Below are 19876 nucleotides of genomic sequence, written 5' to 3'. Positions count from 1 at the left end.
CAACAAAATTATTGTCTGTCTGAAGCGCTCAGTCTTGACAGGCTGAATGATTCTTTAGTCAAACATGCTGTTGCTCACACAAAATAAAATAGATAGTATTTACTACAGTTATCTGGACACTATCCGACGAGTTACGCGTGCTTAGTGTGCATTTATTCCTGATTGCGGCTCATATTGTGAAGCAAATAGCATCAGCTACATGCTAACACCGTTTAACCTACTGCGATTTCATGATCAAGCTTTGATTGATTGTCCATATAAAGCGTCAAGTGCAACAATTCCAGTGTGTTAAATGTCTAGACTTGGCACTCAATAGACATCAGAAATCAATCAATGTCAGTGACCACTGTCAGTCGTCACTCGATGCAATCAGCATCTAATTCATTTCTATAAGAACGTGATTTTCGAGAAGAACCGAGGAGATCAGATACAAGATGACGGACACACTCGTCCTCTCGTTCCAGACCCAGTTGTCTGCGGTAATGGAAACTGTCCTCAAGACCACAATGTACGAGATCACCAGGTTAGTGGAGGAGAGCTTCTTGGAGCAGATGGATCGCGGGAAACGCGAGGCGGAGGTGTTAAGACGAAGGCTGATCGTGTCGGAGGCTAAACTGAGGGAACGGGAGAGGTTCAAGAGGGTGCGATGTGTGGACTGTGGCCGGACAGCAGTGCCCAAGAGGAGAATACTAAACAGAGGCCCAGATACACAGAGCAGTAAGTATAAAACAGTAACTTTCAGAGAGATTGATATGCAGTGGAAAATCTTTGAGGCTCTGCTATAGGCCGGGATCCGTCGCTGAATGTTCCAATTTTCTCTGTTTATTTTTAAAGGTTTGGGCCAACCCCTTGTTCTAAAGCAGGAGAATGCCTCTGACAGTAGTTGGAGGTGTAGTGCCAAGGGAATCACGATGCCAAACCAGGAGAAGCCTTCAGCGGTCCTAGAAACTCAGCAAAATGTGTGTCCGATGTTGTTTTACTGTTTTACCAGAAGGATTTGTACACTTAAAGGGATAGTTTACCCAAAAATTAAAATTCTCTCATAATTTAACCTCATGCCATCCCAGATGACTGACTTTCTTCTGCTGAACACAAACGAAGATTTTTAGAAGAATGTCTCGGCTTTGAAGGTCCATTTAATGCAAGTGAATGGTGGCCAGAGCTTTGAAGGTACAAAAAGGCAGCATAAAATTAATCCATACGAGTTCGGTGGGTAAATCCATATCTTCAGAAGTGATACGATAAATGTGGGTGAGAAACAGATCAATATTTAAGTCCTTTTTTACTACAAATCTCCACTTTCACTTTCAAATTCTTCTTTTGTTTTTGGTGATTCGCATTCTTCGTGTATGTCGCCACCTACTGGGTAGGGAGGAGAATTTATAGTAAAAACAAAAGACTTAAAGGTGCTGTAAGCGATTTCAGCCATTCTACTTCCATTAGACTGGGCCGTTGAATTAGCCACGCCCCCTCTTTCCAAAACCCGCACTCCAAAGATACCAAATAAGCTTTATTGATACCGACATTGTGCAGCTAAAACAACAGCAGCAAAATAGCTCCCTCAACTCACAACTGTTATGAACAACATGGCTTAAAAATGGCAGTAAGCCTCAATAATTTGCTGCAAGTACAATACTATGAGGACGAGCAAAATGATTGACAGGAAAACCGTCAATGTCCGTGGTCCGCAAACACATTTTTGTTTGCTGTTTACAAAGTCTACAGCTGTCACAGGGACCAGTGAAATATCTCAGAACACTTATTTCAATACAATTTTTAAGGGAGTAGGAACATTTTTTGCATACCTTTCCATGAAAAGCACCTTTAAATACTGATCAGTTTCTCACCCACACCTATCATATCGCTTGTTAAGATATAGATTTAACCACTGGAGTTTTATGGATTACTTTTATGCTGCCTTTATGTGCTTTTTGAGCATTTACATTTTGGTCACCATTCACTTGCATTGTGAGGACCTACAGAGCTGCAATATTCTTCTAAATATGCTCATTTGTGTTCTGCTGAAGAAAGAAGGTCATACACATCTGAAGGTGAACTATCCCTTTAAGACACACAATGTATGAATGTCATTGCATTAGATCAGTGGTTTTCAAACTGGGGTCTGGGGGGCCTAGTGAGTCGCAGAAAAAAAAAGTGTAAAAATGTAAAAGAAAAACGTTTGATATTACAGAATTTTACATATCACTGTTTTGTTCTGCTTTCTAAAGACTGTTGTAAATCATGAGATAAATCTAAAATTTTATTCTATCGACAGCCCTAGTTTTTAACAAAAAATAATAATAATCTGCATATAGGTCTGTGATAAAAAAAAATTCTGGAACCTTTAGCTGTCACCTTAAGCTTGCTCACTGGGGGTTGTCAGGCCATATTCTAATTAAAGCTGCTTTGGAATAATATTTATTGTGAAAGTGCTATACAAATATATTCCATTAAGTTTAAATAAAAAAATAATAATAGTGAAATAGTAAAAATAAGATGGTAAGGTAAAAAAAAACCTATAAACTTAATACAAATAAAGTATTTTTATATATGTTTTTCAAATGAATTATTAGAAAATATATATATTTTAGGAACGGGGGTCCCTCGCAAGGGGATTATCATATTTGGGCCCTAGGCATCAAAACCCTGCATTAGATTACAAAATATTAAATTAAAAACAAATATTACATTTATTTTTAAGATAGTAGCAGTCCACTTTTAGTTAGTTAAAATTATTTTCAGACATGGCTTAGAAAACGTTACTTTTGAGAAAAGGTCTAGCATCGTATTGTGTCCAGATGCCACTTGGTTTGATATTTTGTTATCTATGCAATGAAATTCATTCATTTTAAGTGTGGCTTAAGAGTCCAAATACTTCCTAATACTTTTTAATTTGCTGAGTTGTTTTATTAATAACTGAAAAGTTACTGTAATTTCAGGTAAACTTGTTTTGAGTGGTCTATCATTTGTGCATATTCTGTCCATGGCAGGCTGTTCAAGTGGATGGACTTAAGAATGTAGGAGATGTTAAAGAGGAGGCCACCATGGCTAGAGATAATCAAGCTTGCCTAGTAATGTGTTCTCAAATACACAAACAAAAGGATTCTCAGAGCCTGTTGGAAGAAACCATTGGGCTGGGTGATACTGACTCTGACCACAGGACACTAATGGACAAACCATGTGGTGGCACACCTTGCATTGAGAAGCCTGGGAATGAGGATGACGTGTTACACAGGAACCAACCAAAATGGTTTAGTTCTAAAACAGACCCTCCTCCTCAGCCAGAACCAGTCAGGACTTCATCATCTTCTCAGTCTCAGGATTTGAGACCGCAAGTTGGCAGCCTAGACTCAGGACCCATTAAACAAGAAGTTGTAGTGATGCTTCCAACAGACTGGGAAGACATTGACAGGATTAGGCATCCAATGGTTTCTGCTCACAACAGTGCTAAAAAGACACGGTTGGAACTTCAGCCTGGAGATCCCGTCACTGCTAGACCTCAAGTTGAGGAGCGAGCTCCATATCCTGCGCCTGCTATCAATGTTCAGGGCCTTGCACCACAAACCATGCAGCATTCAGTTAGGAAGAACACAAAAGTTGTTCTACATACCAATGCGGTTGTTTCAGATCAAGGTGCCAATAATGTAAACATGGTACATTCCATCTGCAAAGGCATTCCCGCTCCAAAACCATCTCAAGTCCGTCAGTACCCTGAGGGAGCCGGTACAGGTGAAAGAAGTTTCAGCACCGTACACCAAGGAAGGAGTCTCCCACAGGTGGTCAATATGAGGGTTCAGGGCGACACGCGACACCATTCAGTGAGGACAACACACAATTGCAACCAGTGTGGAAAAGGCTTTTCTCATCTTTGCCACCTCAGAGCTCACCAACAGATCCACACAGGAGAGAGGCAGTTCTGCTGTACAATCTGTGGCAGAAGCTTCACAAAACTGAGTAACTTGAAAGCTCACCGCAGGGTCCACACGGGTGAGAGACCTTATATCTGCACAGACTGTGGTAAAAGGTTTACCCAGAAATGCAACTTGAAAAGGCATCAGAGAATTCACTCTGATTTCACACACTCCAATATATGACAAGAAGTGAAGGAATATGTCCTTCATTTATCTGTGTTATACACAGGAGATATTTGTGGAGGTTCTTTGTTTTGCTGACTTGCTGAATTACATTTAATATCGTGCAGCAGATTTGAAGTTGTGCTAATTTTCATTTGCAGTGGAAGACAAATGACTAGATCACTCAGGGGCAATTACCAATCATATTATGATATCTAGGAAAAAATCAAAGCAGAACACTTTTCCTGCTTTAAGAATTTATATTTGACCTGTTATATTATTTGACTAAATGAAGCCTATTTTTAGGACTATTAAGATTGATTGCATCATGACATTATTTTCATGCCAGTTAAGCACATTTCCCCCCAGAGTTCTCATTACTGTATTGTGAAATAAAAATAATCCTGTCTGGAAACAAAAACTAAATACTACCATGATGTATACATAAAATTGTAATTTATTTATACATAATATGAAAATATGAATTAGATGGATTCACAAATGTTTTGGAATTTATCCATGCTTATGGGGTTTGGTAGTTTGTCTCACTTCACATGGGACTTTTTTCAAGTTTTGATCAATAAAACACATCAACTCAAGGATGTACTGTTAAAGAATCAGAATCAGCTTTATTGCCAAGTATGCTTACACATACAAGGAATTTGTCTTGGTGACAGGAGCTTCCAGTGTACAACAATACAAAAACAGCAGCAAGACAGACAATAATAATAATAAAAAAATAGTTATACACATACGTACACACACAGACACATACGTAGTGCAATCTAATACAAATCTGTTATCTGTTATGTACAGTGCAAATACAGATCTGTTAGGTACAGTGTACATTTATTTTTATTTTTTTCCAGAGGAATGAAATGGCAGAAGAGGTTGGATGTATTGGATAATATAAAAAGACTAAGCTGTGAATTGCACATAATTATTGCTCAATGGGGCAGTTTTAACTGTTCATGAGATGGATAGCCTGAGGAAAAAAACTGTTCCTGTGCCTGACGGTTCTGGTGCTCAGAGCTCTGAAGCGTCGGCCAGAAGGCAACAGTTCAAAAAGGTAGTGGGCAGGGTGAATGGGGTCCAGAGTGATTTTTCCAGCCTTTTTCCTCTCTCTGGAAGTGTATAGTTCTTGGGGGGGCAACCAATAATCCTCTCAGCAGTCCGAATTGTCCTTTTTTAGTCTTCTAATGTCTGATTTCATAGCTGAACCAAACCAGACAGTTACTGAAGTGCAGAGGGTAGACTCAGTGACTGCTGAGTAGAACTGTATCAGCAGTGCCTGTGGCAGGTTGAACTTCCTCAGCTGGTGAAGGAAGTACAACCTCTGCTGGGCCTTTTTCACAATGGAGTCAATGTGTGTCTCCCACTTCAGGTCCTGTGAGATGGTAGTGCCCAGGAACCTGAATGACTCCGCTGCTGCCACAGTGCTGTTTAGAATGGTGAGGGGGGTCAGTGTTGGGGTGTTCCTCCTAAAGTCCACAATCATCTCCACCGTTTTGAGCGTGTTCAGCTGAAGGTTGTTTTGACTGCACCAGACAGCCAGCTGTTCAACCTCCCTTCTGTATGCAGACTCATCGTCATCTCGGATGAGGCCGATGACAGTGGTGTCGTATGCAAACTTCAGGAGGGGTCCTTGGCGATGCAGTCATTGGTGTAGAGGGAGAAGAGTAGTGGGGAGAGCACACATCCCTGGGGAGCACCAGTGCTGATTGTACAGGTGCTGGAAGTGAGTTTCCCCTGTCTCACAAGCTGCTGCCTGACTGTCAGAAAGCTGGTAATCCACTGACAGATAGACATGGGAACAGAGAGATGGTGTAATTTATTCTGGAGATTAAAGGTGCTGTAATCAGTATTGGGTAAGTTACTCTAAAAAAAAGTAATTAATTACTAACTACTAATTACATCTACAGTGTAATTAGATTACTAATTACTCTGTCTGAAAAGTTATTGCATTACTTATTACTAATTACTTTCTAAAACCCTTATCAACCTCGACAAGATGAAAAATATGAGAGACATGAAATTGTTCTTTTAATTCTTTCAAATAAATAATATAAAATCAAACAAATTATTCATGAACTGGTTAAAGAATTTAAGGGGGCTGCATTAAATTAGAAAACATACATTTTAACATTAGACATTAAATTTTAATTTTAAATTCACTATTGTTTTATATAGAATTGTTCTATTTCAAAATTCAATCAAATTTAATTGAGTAATCTGTAATAAAAAATCATATATATATATATATATATATATATATATATGTATATATATATGTATGTATGTATGTATCATTTCAATTTAATTTTGTTAAAAATTACACATTTCAATTTCATGGAATTTTATTATGATAAATTTGCTTTTTTATTGAGTGCATGAACTCTGGACAGTTTATTTTTTAACATCTATATCTGGTTTGTAATTTAAAACCTTTAGAAACATCTTTTTGTTCATGTTTCAAAAGTTTCCCCCTTAGTATGATTTTTTTTTTTAATCTAATGCAATTTTAATTGTGGCTTAAGGGCCGTTCACACCAAATGTAAAAAACTAGACGCAGCGCCATGAACGCAAGTGTCTCGAGATGCTATTTTAACAGTTGAAGTTCTTTTTGAAGGACCATTCAGACTGAACACATCCTTGCACTAAAAATACTAGATGCAGCGCAACGTATTGAAGAGGGCGCAGGTTTTTAACAGTTCATTTTAAAGGGATAGTTCATGCAAAAATTTTAATTCTCTTGTCATTTACACGCCCTCATGCCAACCCAGGTGTGACTTTTTTTTCTCTTCTGCTGAACACAAAGATTTTTAGAATAATATCTCAGCTCTGTAGGTCCATACAGTGCATCCGGAAAGTATTCTCAGCACTTCACTTTTTCCACATTTTGTTATATTATAGCCTTGTTCCAAAATGGATTAAATTCATTATTTTCCTCAAAATTCTACAAACAATACCCCAGAATGACAACGTGAAAGAAGATTGTTTGAAATCTTTGCAAATTTATTACAAATAAAAAACAAAAAACAAAAACAAACCACACATGTACATAAGTATTCACAGCCTTTGCTCAATACTTTGTTGAAGCACCTTTGGCACCAACTACAGCCTCAAGTCTTTTTGAGTATGATGCTACAAGCTTGGCACACCTATTTTTGGGCAGTTTCTCCCATTCTTGTTTGCAGGACCTCTCAAGCTCCATCAGGTTGGATGAGGAGCGTCGGTGCACAGCCATTTTCAGATCTCTCCAGAGATGTTCAGTCAGGTTCAAGTCTGGGCTCTGGCTGGGCCACTCAAGGACATTCACAGAGTTGTCCCGTAGCCACTCCTTTGTTATCTTGGCTGTGTGCTTAGGGTAGTTGTCCTGTTGGAAGATGAACCTTCGCCCCAGTCTGAGGTCCAGAGCGCTCTGGAGCAGGTTTTCATCAAGGATGTCTCTGTACATTGCTGCATTAATCTTTCCCTCGATCCTGACTAGTCTCCCAGTTCCTGCCACTGAAAAACATCCCCACAGCATGATGCTGCCACCACCATGTTTCACTGTAGGGATGGTATTGGCCAGGTGATGAGCGGTGCCTGGTTTCCTCCAGACATGACGCTTGCCATTCAGGCCAAAGAGTTCAATCTTTGTTTCTCATGGTCTGAGAGTCCTTCAGGTGCCTTTTGGCAAACTCCAGGCGGGCTGTCATGTGCCTTTTACTGAGGAGTGGCTTCCGTCTGGCCACTCTACCATACAGGCCTGATTGGTGGAGTGCTGCAGAGATGGTTGTTCTTCTGGAAGGTTCACCTCTCTCCACAGAGAAATGCTGGAGCTCTGTCAGAGTGACCATCGGGTTCTTGGTCACCTCCCTGACTAAGGCCCTTCTCCCCCGATCGCTCAGTTTGGCCAGGCGGCCAGCTCTAGGAAGAGTCCTGGTGGTTCCAAACTTCTTCCATTTACGGATGATGGAGGCCACTGTGCTCATTGGAACCTTCAATGCTGCAGACATTTTTCTGTACCCTTCCCCAGATCTGTGCCTCGATACAACCCTGTCTCGGAGGTCTACAGACAATTCCTTGGACTTCATGGCTTGGTTTGTGTTCTGACATGCACTGTTAACTGTGGGACCTTATATAGACAGGTGTGTGCCTTTCCAAATCATGTCCAATCAACTGAATTTACCACAGGTGGACTCCAATCAAGTTGCAGAAACATCTCAAGTATGATCAGTGGAAACAGGATGCACCTGAGCTCAATTTTGAGTGTCATGGAAAAGGCTGTGAATACTTATGTACATGTGATTTTTTTTTTATTTATTTATTTTTTTTATATATATTTGCAAAGATTTCAAACAAACTTCTTTCACGTTGTCATTATGGGGTATTGTTTGTAGAATTGTGAGGAAAATAATGAATTTAATCCATCTTGGAATAAGGCTGTAACATAACAAAATGTGGATGTGAATACTTTCCGGATGCACTGTACAATGCAAGTGAATGATGACCAAAATTTTGAAGCTCCAAAAAGCACATAAAGGCAGTGGTTTAATGCATGTCTTCTGAATCGATATGATAAGTGTGGGTGAGAAACATCAATATTTAAGTCTCTTTTAAACTATATATCTCTTCTTTCACTTTCACTTCCACATTCTTCATCTTTTGTTTTTGGCGATTCACATTCTTTGTGCATATCGCCATCTTCTGGGAGAAAATATAGTAAAAAAAAGACTTAAATATTGATTTGTTTCTCACCCACACCATCATATCGCTTCTAAAGACATGGATTTAACCACTGGAGTCTTATGGATTACTTTAATGCTGCCTTTATGTGCTTTTTGGAGCTTACAAATATTGGTACCCATTCACATTGAGGACCTACAGAGCTGAAATATTCTTCTAAAAATCTTTGTTTGTGCTCAGCAAAAGAACGACATGCGATTCTCTCGTATGATATGACATCCTCCACTCCACTGCGGGGCACTAAGACAGCATACGACCAAAATTTCCTACATCCGGCGAAGACGACGCTGTACACTTCAATCATCATATTACTGTATCAATAACATCTATATTCAGATAATTCAGCGCAAGAGCTTTGAGAATTCCGCTGCACGAGGATCGTTTTCAAAAAGGTATTTACAGTCTAAATATTGTGAATCGTGTCATTGTCCATTTTGTTTCTTTTACATAAACAGGCCTGAAGAGAGGTGGCTAGCGAGTTTGCTATCTATATTAGTGAACCGAGTCAATAAACATTCAAGTACGAGTGTTTGTAATGCTGTAGTAATAATGAGACTATGCTGTATCGTGCACGTGGCTATACAAACAACAACAACATTAACCGAAACGAAACGCCCACCTGGTGACAGAAATCATGTCCTCTGAATATTTACATTGGGGCACGTGATACATGAGCATTAAAACTGCTTGCTTTCTGTGAAGCCCTGGATATTATTGATTGATTTTCATTGTAATGAATGTGTTATTAATGTGTAATGGCCCTAATGCCATCTGTTTCTTTTTCAGGGTGGTGGTTTTCATCCGAGTCAAAATAATTCAGACAAAATCTTCATAGCATCACATAATCAAAAGTGCCCTCAAGGTGACAGGACAATGTCAGAAGGCTTCTTCCTCACATTCCAGTCTCAGCTCTCCGTTGTCATGGAGACCATCCTCAAATCCGCCATGTTTGAGATAACCAGGCTGGTGGAGGACAGCTTCCTCGAGGAAGTGGGTCGTTGTAAACAGGAGGTGGAACTCTTGAGACGAAAGCTGCAGTTGTCTGAAAGTAAACTGAGGGAGAGAGAATGGGAACGGGGGAAGAAGTTGCAGTGCACAGACTGTGGCCGAACAGGAGATTCCAACGGCAGAGACGAGAGCCAACAGGTAGAGACAGTTCGAGGTGAGTTAAAACACATAGGACTTAAAACGGGACCATAGCAGGACACCATTGTAGAATCAAAAACAAATTATGTTTCCTTCCAATATCTTTTTTCAGTAGATTTCTTCTTGCACAAAAAGTTCACCAAAAAATAAAAATGGTGTCATTATTCAACCTCATGTCGTTCCCAACTGAGATATTTTGAAGAATCAAGTCTTCTCCATACAAGACAGGTTTGTAAAAGTAGTCAGTGCGACCCATGCTATATTTGACTTGCGATAGCTTTGTTTGAGGAAAGAAATTTAAGTCAGAATTCACTGCTAATCTTGCCCTAAAGCCAAACGCTCTTCATAAATGCCAAATGCTCTATGAAATTCGTAACTTGGAAGAAAAAAATGACTATTTGCGAATAAAGCAGTGTTCCCATCTCATTGCTTCTTGGGAAATTGGCATAAAATGGAAGTTGTAGTCTCTGGGAGTGCCACTATAGCCATTTTGTTCAATATAATAAATTATTTCTGGTTTAAAGCAGGATTTCTGACCCACTCTGTGTCTGCTGGGTCACGAGATCTTTTCTGTCATGAGTACAAATGACCAATTAGAAGAATAGATCTGTACATTTGCAGTGTTTGGTGCAACAATGACCTCTATTGTCGAATCATGTTCAGGTTTATGTAAAACGTCCGTAAGTAAGAGGCTGCATTTCTCTGACGTTAATTATTAGCTGTCCAATCACAATAATCCATCAATGCTACGAATCATTCTTTTTGGACAAGGTCTCTTTACGTAGCTTTGCGTAAGCTAGCTCCATGCATTACCGTGCAAGTATGAATGCAATCCAGTCTCTGGACATCAACATTTAAGAGTGGTAGTCCTACATAGGGTTGCCACCCATCCCGTAAAATACGGGATCGTCCCATATTTAAAGATGAAATGATGCGTCCCGTATCGAATCAACACGGGACGCAATTTGTTCCATATTTAAGCTGACCACAAAAACGTTGTGGTTCATTAATTTAACCTTGATTTTCATTGGAAATTGTGCCTATGGTAGGTAAGGGGCCATCTGGAAAGTCCACACATTGTGCTAAAACGTGCTAAAACTGTGGAGGGTGTGGTAAGGGACCGTCTAAAACTTCAGCCAACAGCACCAAAGCTACAAATATTGGGCTATAGATATTAGGCTGCTATATTATAAGCATATAAACATAACTAGATTAATTAAGTACCTATTCATTTATTCCGCCCCACCCTCCCGATGGGTCATGATTGGGTAGCATTAAAAAAAAAGTGGGTTGCAGTGGGCAAAATGTTGAGAAGTCAGTGTTGGTTAGAATGTCGGGCTGTCTAGCCATTTGAGATGTTTGGTTTCCTCCATACAGGGCTCCAGACTAAAAAAATAACTTCAGAGCCATTGGCTCCTAAACCGAAACATTAAGGAGCCAAATGGCTGTTTTTAGTCGCCAAATCACAGAATTGCTCGATTTAGATTGCTGTTCAGAAACAAGATACAAAGCCGAAGAAAAGGAAAACTGCTGATAATAACCCATTAATATGAGGTTTAATATACAGTATTAAAGTATATACAGTAGTTCAGAAGATAAGTTTGGATTCCTCTTTTGTCTCATAAATGTTCACACCCATTTCATAATTTATACAAATATAAGAGAGAAAACTTTTTTTATTTAGTACTGCCCTTCAGAATCTACATAAGCAGATATTTACATAAATGATAGTATGCATATAGTAGTGTGTGAGCATCAATTAATTTTTACACTGTGTGTAATAGTTGTGTACAAGTCCCTCAATTGTCCTGTGTCAAAATTGGATCTCATATACCACAACATTAAAACCACCTGCCTAATATTGTCTAATATTTTGAAATGGCTGTGCTCCTAGTTGTGAACTCACTGACACTATGGCTGATTTGGTGAGAAAGTGACTCTGAATCGAACTGCTAACCTGAGCTCAAGAGTTTAAACCTTCAGTTTTTTTTGGGTGATTCGTGAAAAAGACGCGGTTCAAAAGAGTCATTTGTTCATGACTCTCTCGCGCTGGGTTTGTTGTTGCGTGCAGCGAGCTCATCACAACAGAACGGGTGAAAAGTGGCACGAGACACACTGGGGCACGCTCTAAAGATGTATTCAATAACTCACAAGATAATATCTGACGAAACTACATATGAATGCACACAACCCGACTGTCACCAATGGCGACTAGATTTTAAATTATTGTCGCAATTGATTATTTTTGGTTGCATTTGCGACCATTTTAGTCGCAATCTGGAGCCCTGCCATAGCGCTTTAAGGTAAAAAAAAAAAAAAAAAAAAAAAAAACTAATTTAGAATTTAATGGGTCACGTAAGTTTTGTGGTCTTCCTCGCAGATTTGAGTAGCGCGAGTGATCCTGCTCTGCGCACTCCTGTCTCTGGTGCACAAATATCTTGAAGCCTGCTGGACTCACCAGAGATTGCGTGCGAAACCATGTGAAACACAGTTGCGCATGTCAGATGAGAAGCAAATTTAGCGTTAATGAAGGCGCCAAACGCAAGATGAGTGTCATTGAATTTGCTGAATTTCTTAAAAATTTTAAATGCCAGAAAAACCCTGTCCATGTCTCTTCAATTCTCTCAGTCTCACGTGAAGCCCTGTCCACTGATAGATACGCACACGCCACACACAGGAATATTTACATATATCGCTATATACACGATATAGCAAAATCTCAATCAATTGACACTTTATATCGTCACCACGATATACAGTATATCGTCATATTGTCCAGCCCTACTTTTATGGTGCCTATTCTTTCGGTAATTTTTGGAGTTAGACAGGCAAGGTCACTGAACGAAAAGACAAAGAAGTTTTTTTAAATTCTTTCATTCTCCTTTTGTGTTCTACGGCAAAAATAACAGTTGATGGGTTTGGAACGGCATAAAAGTGAGCAAATCATGACAGTATTTTCAGTTTTGGGCGAACTATTCCTTTAAATTACTTTGTATAAGCAGTGAATATTGGCTTGATGTATTTAAAAAAAAAAAACACTATTTTTTTTTTTTAATTACGTTGTTATTTCTCTTTTGGTTCCCCCTTTGTTTAGGCCTAAACATGAGAGATCAGTCTACCACAGGGCCTCCATTGACTGAAAAGGTGTGGAGTACAAGACAGCAGTTGGAGCCTAACATAGACAAGGCAACACACTCACATTCAAAAGAGAAGCGTGATGTACACAAACAGAGTGCTAATGAGATCACCGCAGCTCACACCAACTCCAATGCACAGATTCCTCAGGATGTTCTACAGAGACTTCTAGGCAATGCAGCAGTTCATAGCGAGTCCACTTGTGACTTTAAACCTAGAGTGATTGACATAGATGAATCTGAAAAGGACTTCACTCTTGATAAGGAAATGGACTTAAATCACTCAAAACTGTTACAAAGTCCTTTAGCTGAGGATGGGCGTAATGATTTGGCACCGTCTTCACCAAACAGTAGAGTAAAATCAGAGACAGAGCTGGATCTTCTACCTGTCAAGGATGAGGAAGAGATGGTTCCAGTGTGGGATAGCGATAGAGATGATGGTTGCCATGCCGAAATGGCTGATCCGAGTCACGGAGAGCTCAGAGGGTCTAGTGATCAGGAGGAGATACAGGTAGAAAGCTTTCCAAGTCTAAACTCTCTCGAAATTCCAGACGCCACCTCATATTTCACAACTTATTCAGTGAACACATTGATACATCAAGGTATTAGGGCACAGCATAGTCAATTAAGCACAACAGAGCTGGTGCTATCCAGCTTACCAGGGAGGTCAAATTCACTTGTCCAACAAGAAAACAGACCAACTTGTGGTTCAGAAATTTCCATCCCCTGTTCTCATGATGAAGTTTGTCCAGGCGAGAAAATAATAAGCCACGCAAAGCATGAACAAATCTATGTAGGAAGACACCACCGTTGCACCCAGTGTGGAAGAACTTATGTGAGAGCATGTGACCTCAGGGCACATATGCTGATCCACAAAGGCAAGAAACCTCTGAGTTGTACCCAGTGCGATCAGACGTTTGCATACAACTTTGAACTCAAGGTTCACCAGCAACACCACTCAGGGGAGAGACCGCACGTCTGTCCACATTGCGGCAAGGCCTTCGCTCGGCTGAGCAACTTTAAGCAGCATCAGAACATCCACACACGGGAGAAGCTCTTCAGCTGTAATCAATGCGGGATGAGGTTCAATCGAGCCACCAACTTGCGAGTTCATCTCAGAAGGCACAGCCACGCAGGGAAGACTTATAGTTGCTCTCAGTGTGGAAAGAGCTTTCTGGGTCCCAGGCAAATGAAGGCTCATTTAATGAAAATCCATGGAAGAGGAGGGAAATAAATCTATCTACTTTTCAACTTAAGAAACTCAGCATTTATGCTCTGTTTTCACTTAAAATCCTAATTTAACTGATTCTGAATTGGTCTAATGTTTACATATTATCAATGGTCTGCTCTGTTGGGGTATATTAAAATATCCCTAGTCTCTACACATGTTTAATCCTTGAAAATGGAAACTCCCTTTTGCTATCTGTATTTTAGCCAAATCCCATACCTGGATACACACATTTAGAGCTAAGGGTGGTGAGAGCTCTCGGGCAGCCAACATCCAGTTGCAACCAGGCACAAAAGCATCAGATAGAACATGAGGACCTTTACAACCCTTTTGCAAACATTGAACCCTTAAAGACACCTAAACACCTGTAAAGCACCTGGACAAATCCATATGCATGAAATAATATTAGTAAATAAATATATAATGAAAATAATTTTTTTCCCCCCAAGTTTGCTACTTCAATATCTACAACTTTTTTTTTTTCTGAAATAGTTTTGTGTTCCCTTGCTATAAGTTTTGCGTGCCCTTGCAATAAATTTACCATGGTTTTACTATAGTAACCATATTTTAACCTTGATATTTGTAGTAAAACCATAATAATAATACAGGAAAATGAAAACTATGGAAATAAAAATCATAATTTTATGGTTATTATGGTTTTACTGTAAATTATTTGTCATAAAACCATAGTAACCACAAGAAATACTATAATTAATTTAGTAAAACCATGGTTACTATATGGATACACTATATTGTATTAAAACCTTGGTTTCCGCCAAAAAAAAACATGGTTACTTAACTTACTTTTCATAGTTAATACAATAATATTACTATAGTAAAACCATGGTTTCCGTCATAAAAACAAAACATGATTAGCCTACAACAGTCATGGTTACTACAATATTACTATTGTAAAACCATAGTTAAAATATGGTATTTGTATAGTAAAACCATAATCACAAAATTATGATTTTTATTAACATAGTTTTTGTTTTCCTGTATTATCACTGTATTAAAATATGGTTACTGTAGTAAAACCATGGTAAATCTATTGTGAGGGAATGCAAAACTTATTGTGAGGCAACGCAAACTATTTCGAGTGCACGTAAAACTATTTCAAAAAACAAATTCCCGCCCTGTCCTCTAAGGGGCTCTGTAGGTTCCTTATAGTCTCAAGACCTCTGACCTGTAGAGCACAACATTGCCAGTTCCAGAAGTAAATGTCCCACTCATTTTTCCATAGAGGAATTGATTTTTAATGATAACTTATTAACCTTTAAAGACAGACCGACCTTGAGCTCCGAGGTTGTTACATGATGTTTATATGCTTCTGTTGAAGTCGTACGTCTGCCTTATTTCAACTTCAGCAGCGCATTTTCTGATAAAGAACTACACTGTCAATGATCCAGAAGTGAAAGACCCACCAATCAAAGAATCGCGACCAACAAAATGTGGCGAAAGAGCTCAGTACCGCCCAATCCCATGACGCACTGTTAATAACAAACTTCTTAACTAAATATTTTGCAATAAACATAAAATGCATTCTTTTTATACTTATAATCAACAACTTCAAGTCAGTACTTTTATATTTTTCTATAGTTTTTAAACCTCTACCGTAACTATGTACACATTCTTTTTGTCAGATTTTCAAATAATTTTTTTTGTTGTTGTTGTTGCTTCAAATCAAAGTTTGTAATGATGTGATTCACCTCGAAGCTGGTTGGATTGGTTCATGTCTTAGAAGGATTTTATGAAATCCCTATGGAAAATATGAATGGGAAAAATACATACATAACCAGGTCGACTAGACGAACACTGTTATGCTCTATTTAGAAACGGTAATCATTGAATTACTTCAACAGGAATTGTTTTGCTGTTGTATTATCAATGTAAAATGATTTGCATAGTTTATATAATGTTTTGTATGTCTTCAAGCAATTGGGTATGTCCTATTTGCTGAAGTACATTTAAGGATAATTTCACTAAAACGGAGCTCTGACATTCTAAATGTAATCAATAAAAATAAACTAAATTGTGAATTCAAATAAGTCTCTATTGATCCAACAATCAAAGTCTACTGTTGGGAAAGAGAAACAAACTTTCAGATTTACCTTCCTGAACAGCAACAACTGCAGACAAACATGTTACATTCCATCGAAATCCATTCCAAAACACTACATTTCATCCATTTCAGTCATTTTTCTTTTGTCTTTTTTTTTTTTTTTCTTCTTATGAAAGATAATTCTACTACTGATTTGTGGATTAAAGAACATTGCAAGACATAACTGCTGCTCCTTAGCCTTATTTCCAAGGTACTTCAGTATTATGTCTTGATTTTTGTCTTGGAGTGATCGTTATCAGACAACTTCTCTAGGTAAAGTAACATTAACAGTGATTATACATTTCTTTCATGTATACATAACCTGCCAAATGATGGGTTCATGGAGGCCCAAGTCTTTACAAATGACTATTTACTATTTGGTGGAAATATATATTTTTTAACCAATATTTCTGACCAAAATATTAAGAAAAGGCACATAAGATTCAAATGATCCCCAGCATAAAAGACATAATATAATGGATTTGAAAGCTTTTTCTGACAAAAGCAGTGCATCTTAGTACAATGCGTTATATATATTTTTTTTAATTAGGCTTTAGAGACTTTTAATTTTATACAGTAATTGTAGTGTGTTTAGATATTTTGTATTGATTATTTTGACTTTAATGGGACAAGAATTCACAGAGGTGAAACTGAACCAAGACAACAGATACTGTATTTCTGAAAGGTTTACTGACAAACTTTCTGCACTCCCTATTTGAAAGAATTATCATTGTCTCAACTGTGTTATTGCAGAACTGACTTAATGTCTTTTCTGAAAATAAACAATAACATAACCCATATACACATTAAACAAAGTTAGCATTGCACTATTCATCTAGTAAACAATATATTTTAATACAAAGCAGTCATTCTCCAAAAAAAAAAAAAAAACAAAAAAAAAATACATATATATATAAATTTTTATTTTTTTTTAATTATGAAAAGAATATTATAGAAGCATGATAAATGCTAAATTATAATATAAACCAAACAATATAACTCTGTTTTACTAATTTGGTGTTGTGTATGTTGTAGATTGGCCGAAGGTTTGCAGAATGTCCCTCCACAGAACAAGGAAAACTGCACCCCATAAACAGGCGGAGAACATTCAGCGTAAGCAATAAAGCAAAATGATTGCAAATTAATTTTGGCCTTTTGAACATTATTTAAACCACCTGTTTAATTTGTTTTTTACACAGGTAGTGGCCAGGGAGATCCTGACACAGTTTCAGGTTTGGCAGAGGGCATGCTATAGCAGGAATATAGAGTGGGGCCCAATTACAGCAAAGGTTAGATCCTCTTCACTTGGTCATTTGATTAAAGGGATAGTTCAACCAAAAATGAAAATTCTCTCATCATTTACTCACCCTCATGCCGTCCCAGATGTGTATGACTTTCTTTATTCTGCAGAACACAAACAAAGATTTTTAGAAGAACATCTTAGCTCTGTAGGTCCGTACAATGGATGGTGATCAGGCATTTGAAGCTCCAATAAGGAGATAAAGTGGCATGAAATGAATCCATACGACTCTAGTGATTAAATCCATGTCTTCTGAAGTGATTCAGTTGGTTTTGGGTGAAAACAGACCAAAATAGGACTCCTTTTTCACTGTAAATCTTGACATCAGCAGTCTCCTTAGCGTTCATGATTTCAAGCTCGATTACACTTCCTATAGCGCCATCTAGCGCGCTGCGCATGTGTCAAGCACTTGGAAGTGTAATCGAGCTTGTAATCATGATCGTGCCTAGAGACTGCAATGACAAGATGTACAGTGAAAAAGGAGGTATATTTTGGTCTGTTCTCACACAAAACCAACTGGATCGCTTCAGAGGACATTGATTTAACCACTGGAGTCGTATGGATTACTTTTATGCTCACTTTATCTCCTTTTTGGAGCTTCAAAGGCCTAGTCACCATTCACTTGCATTGTATGGACCTACAGATCTGAGATATTCTTCTAAAAAAATCTTCGTTTGTGTTCAGCAGAAGAAAGGAAGTCATACACATTTGAGATGGCATGAGGGTGATTAAATGATGAGAGAATTTTCATTTTTGGTGAACTATCCCTTTAACTGATCCATTTTCTAGTAACTGGTAATTTTTTAGAATTTAGAATTGAAGCTTATATTAACTGAAATTAATGAAGATGAAGGCACGCTTTAGAATAATTAAAAAAATGTTGTGCTTTGTCATTGCACAGATCATTTCTGCACTGCCACATTTGTATGGAAAGGAGACGGAGGTGATCGTTCGATGTACTAAGATGCTACACAATCGCAGGGATTACCTTCGAAGGAGAGCAAAGGTTAGAGTTCATATGCTATAAGATTTCATCTCTTCACTTCATTAGCATAGGTCTATTACTTTATGAATTTATCATATTTATTAGAGCCCTAAATAAGATGTTCTGAATATTTTTCTTAATGAGTATTTTTTTATATATATTAAGATATGCATTTTTTTTTTTTTTTTTACTGTATAATGTCATTTAGTTCATATTATTAGGTCTAATTTACTGCAATTTTTATGAGATAATTTTACATCACTTTGGAACACGTGACTGTTGTCAATTTCATATGTAAAGCATACGTGAATAAACTTGAACTTTTCTGATTATGAAGAATAAGAAGAACGAAGGGGGTCGGTCGGTACTAGACAGTCTTTTGACCATGTCGTTATCTTTATATTTTGAAGCTTGTAATGTATGAATAGTTATGAAGTTTGATTCTTTTCGTGTCCTGACAAATATATGTGCAATCTTTGAATTTAAAAAAATGTGAAATAATGTTTTAACATGTTCTTTTCTGCTTGTAGGAATCTGCTGTGGAAATAAATCTGTTACCAATGAGCCAGAGATTTCTTCAAAATGTAAACTTGTGAATAAATGATAGTTGTGTGATACTGTGCTCTGTTGTTTTTGGGTCCTGTATTGATCCTGTAACAGTCAGACAATAACTTGTGTTATTTAAGTCAGTGTGTATTGACTAATTAAGCCAATCAATGTTTGTGTGTATCTTGGTTTCATGGGTGCCCTTTTGTGTGGATTGTGACTGTTGCAAAGAGAAAGCCTATCATAGGAAATGTTTGCAGGAATTTAGAAGCGAGGTGAAAATAAAGGTGTAAAGAAAGATACAATGTGTCAAAAGACAAAGGTCCTCATTGTCTATGACTCTATGGTATAACCTATTTATTGGGCTGGGGGAAGGGAGAGGGCACCAAGTAAAATTTTGTCCTGCGTAGCGGTTTTTGCAAAGCATTAAACTCAGAAGGACAAAGAACTGATAGGTTCTCAGAAAGAAAAGACATGAGAGGTATTTTAGAAGACTATGTTCAACACGAAAAGCACAACAATAGTTCTACACACGATTTCTTACATATCACACAGCAGACACATTATTGTTCCAATTACTTCTTTGTCACGGTGGACAATTGGGTTTGTCAGAACATGTACCCTCAATGAAA

General features: G+C 38.0%; 1 protein-coding gene across 10 annotated transcripts; it reads left to right on the top strand.

Moving 5' to 3' along the window:
• Window positions 1-19530, top strand: LOC127444137 (zinc finger protein with KRAB and SCAN domains 8-like). 10 transcript variants are annotated; one of them, XM_051703352.1, is made up of 8 exons: window positions 861-959; window positions 5458-5941; window positions 9591-9966; window positions 13045-13595; window positions 17449-17526; window positions 17613-17702; window positions 18615-18719; window positions 19229-19530. In XM_051703352.1, the coding sequence occupies exons 3-8, from the start codon at window positions 9678-9680 to the stop codon at window positions 19292-19294; spliced, it is 1179 nt and encodes a 392-aa protein (XP_051559312.1). In that variant the 5' UTR covers window positions 861-959; window positions 5458-5941; window positions 9591-9677; the 3' UTR covers window positions 19295-19530. The 10 variants fall into 10 exon arrangements, 3 of the variants coding, with proteins under 3 accessions (XP_051559311.1, XP_051559314.1, XP_051559312.1); XR_007897770.1 differs by lacking the exons at window positions 13045-13595; window positions 17449-17526; window positions 17613-17702; window positions 18615-18719; window positions 19229-19530 and adding exons at window positions 1-717; window positions 2991-3987 and having other exon boundaries at window positions 835-959; window positions 5458-5524; window positions 5655-5941; window positions 9591-9725; XR_007897767.1 differs by lacking the exons at window positions 18615-18719; window positions 19229-19530 and having other exon boundaries at window positions 849-959; window positions 5458-5524; window positions 5655-5941; window positions 13045-17526; window positions 17613-17683.
• Window positions 19531-19876: the final 346 nt, after the last annotated feature.

This window comes from Myxocyprinus asiaticus, chromosome 7, assembly GCF_019703515.2.
Source record: "Myxocyprinus asiaticus isolate MX2 ecotype Aquarium Trade chromosome 7, UBuf_Myxa_2, whole genome shotgun sequence".
NCBI lineage: Eukaryota > Metazoa > Chordata > Actinopteri > Cypriniformes > Catostomidae > Myxocyprinus > Myxocyprinus asiaticus.
Note: the sequence above shows the minus strand (reverse complement) of the source record. Positions and strands in the feature narration are given on the sequence as shown.

What these genes read in the sequence shown, in the direction of transcription:
- LOC127444137 (XM_051703351.1), top strand. Translation starts at nt 435, where the DNA reads ATGACGGACACACTCGTCCTCTCGTTCCAGACCCAGTTGTCTGCGGTA. An exon ending in AGGCCCAGATACACAGAGCA is followed by an intron (nt 718 to 834) that starts GTAAGTATAAAA and finishes TTATTTTTAAAG; the next exon opens with GTTTGGGCCAACCCCTTGTT. An exon ending in TCCTAGAAACTCAGCAAAAT is followed by an intron (nt 960 to 2,990) that starts GTGTGTCCGATG and finishes TGTCCATGGCAG; the next exon opens with GCTGTTCAAGTGGATGGACT.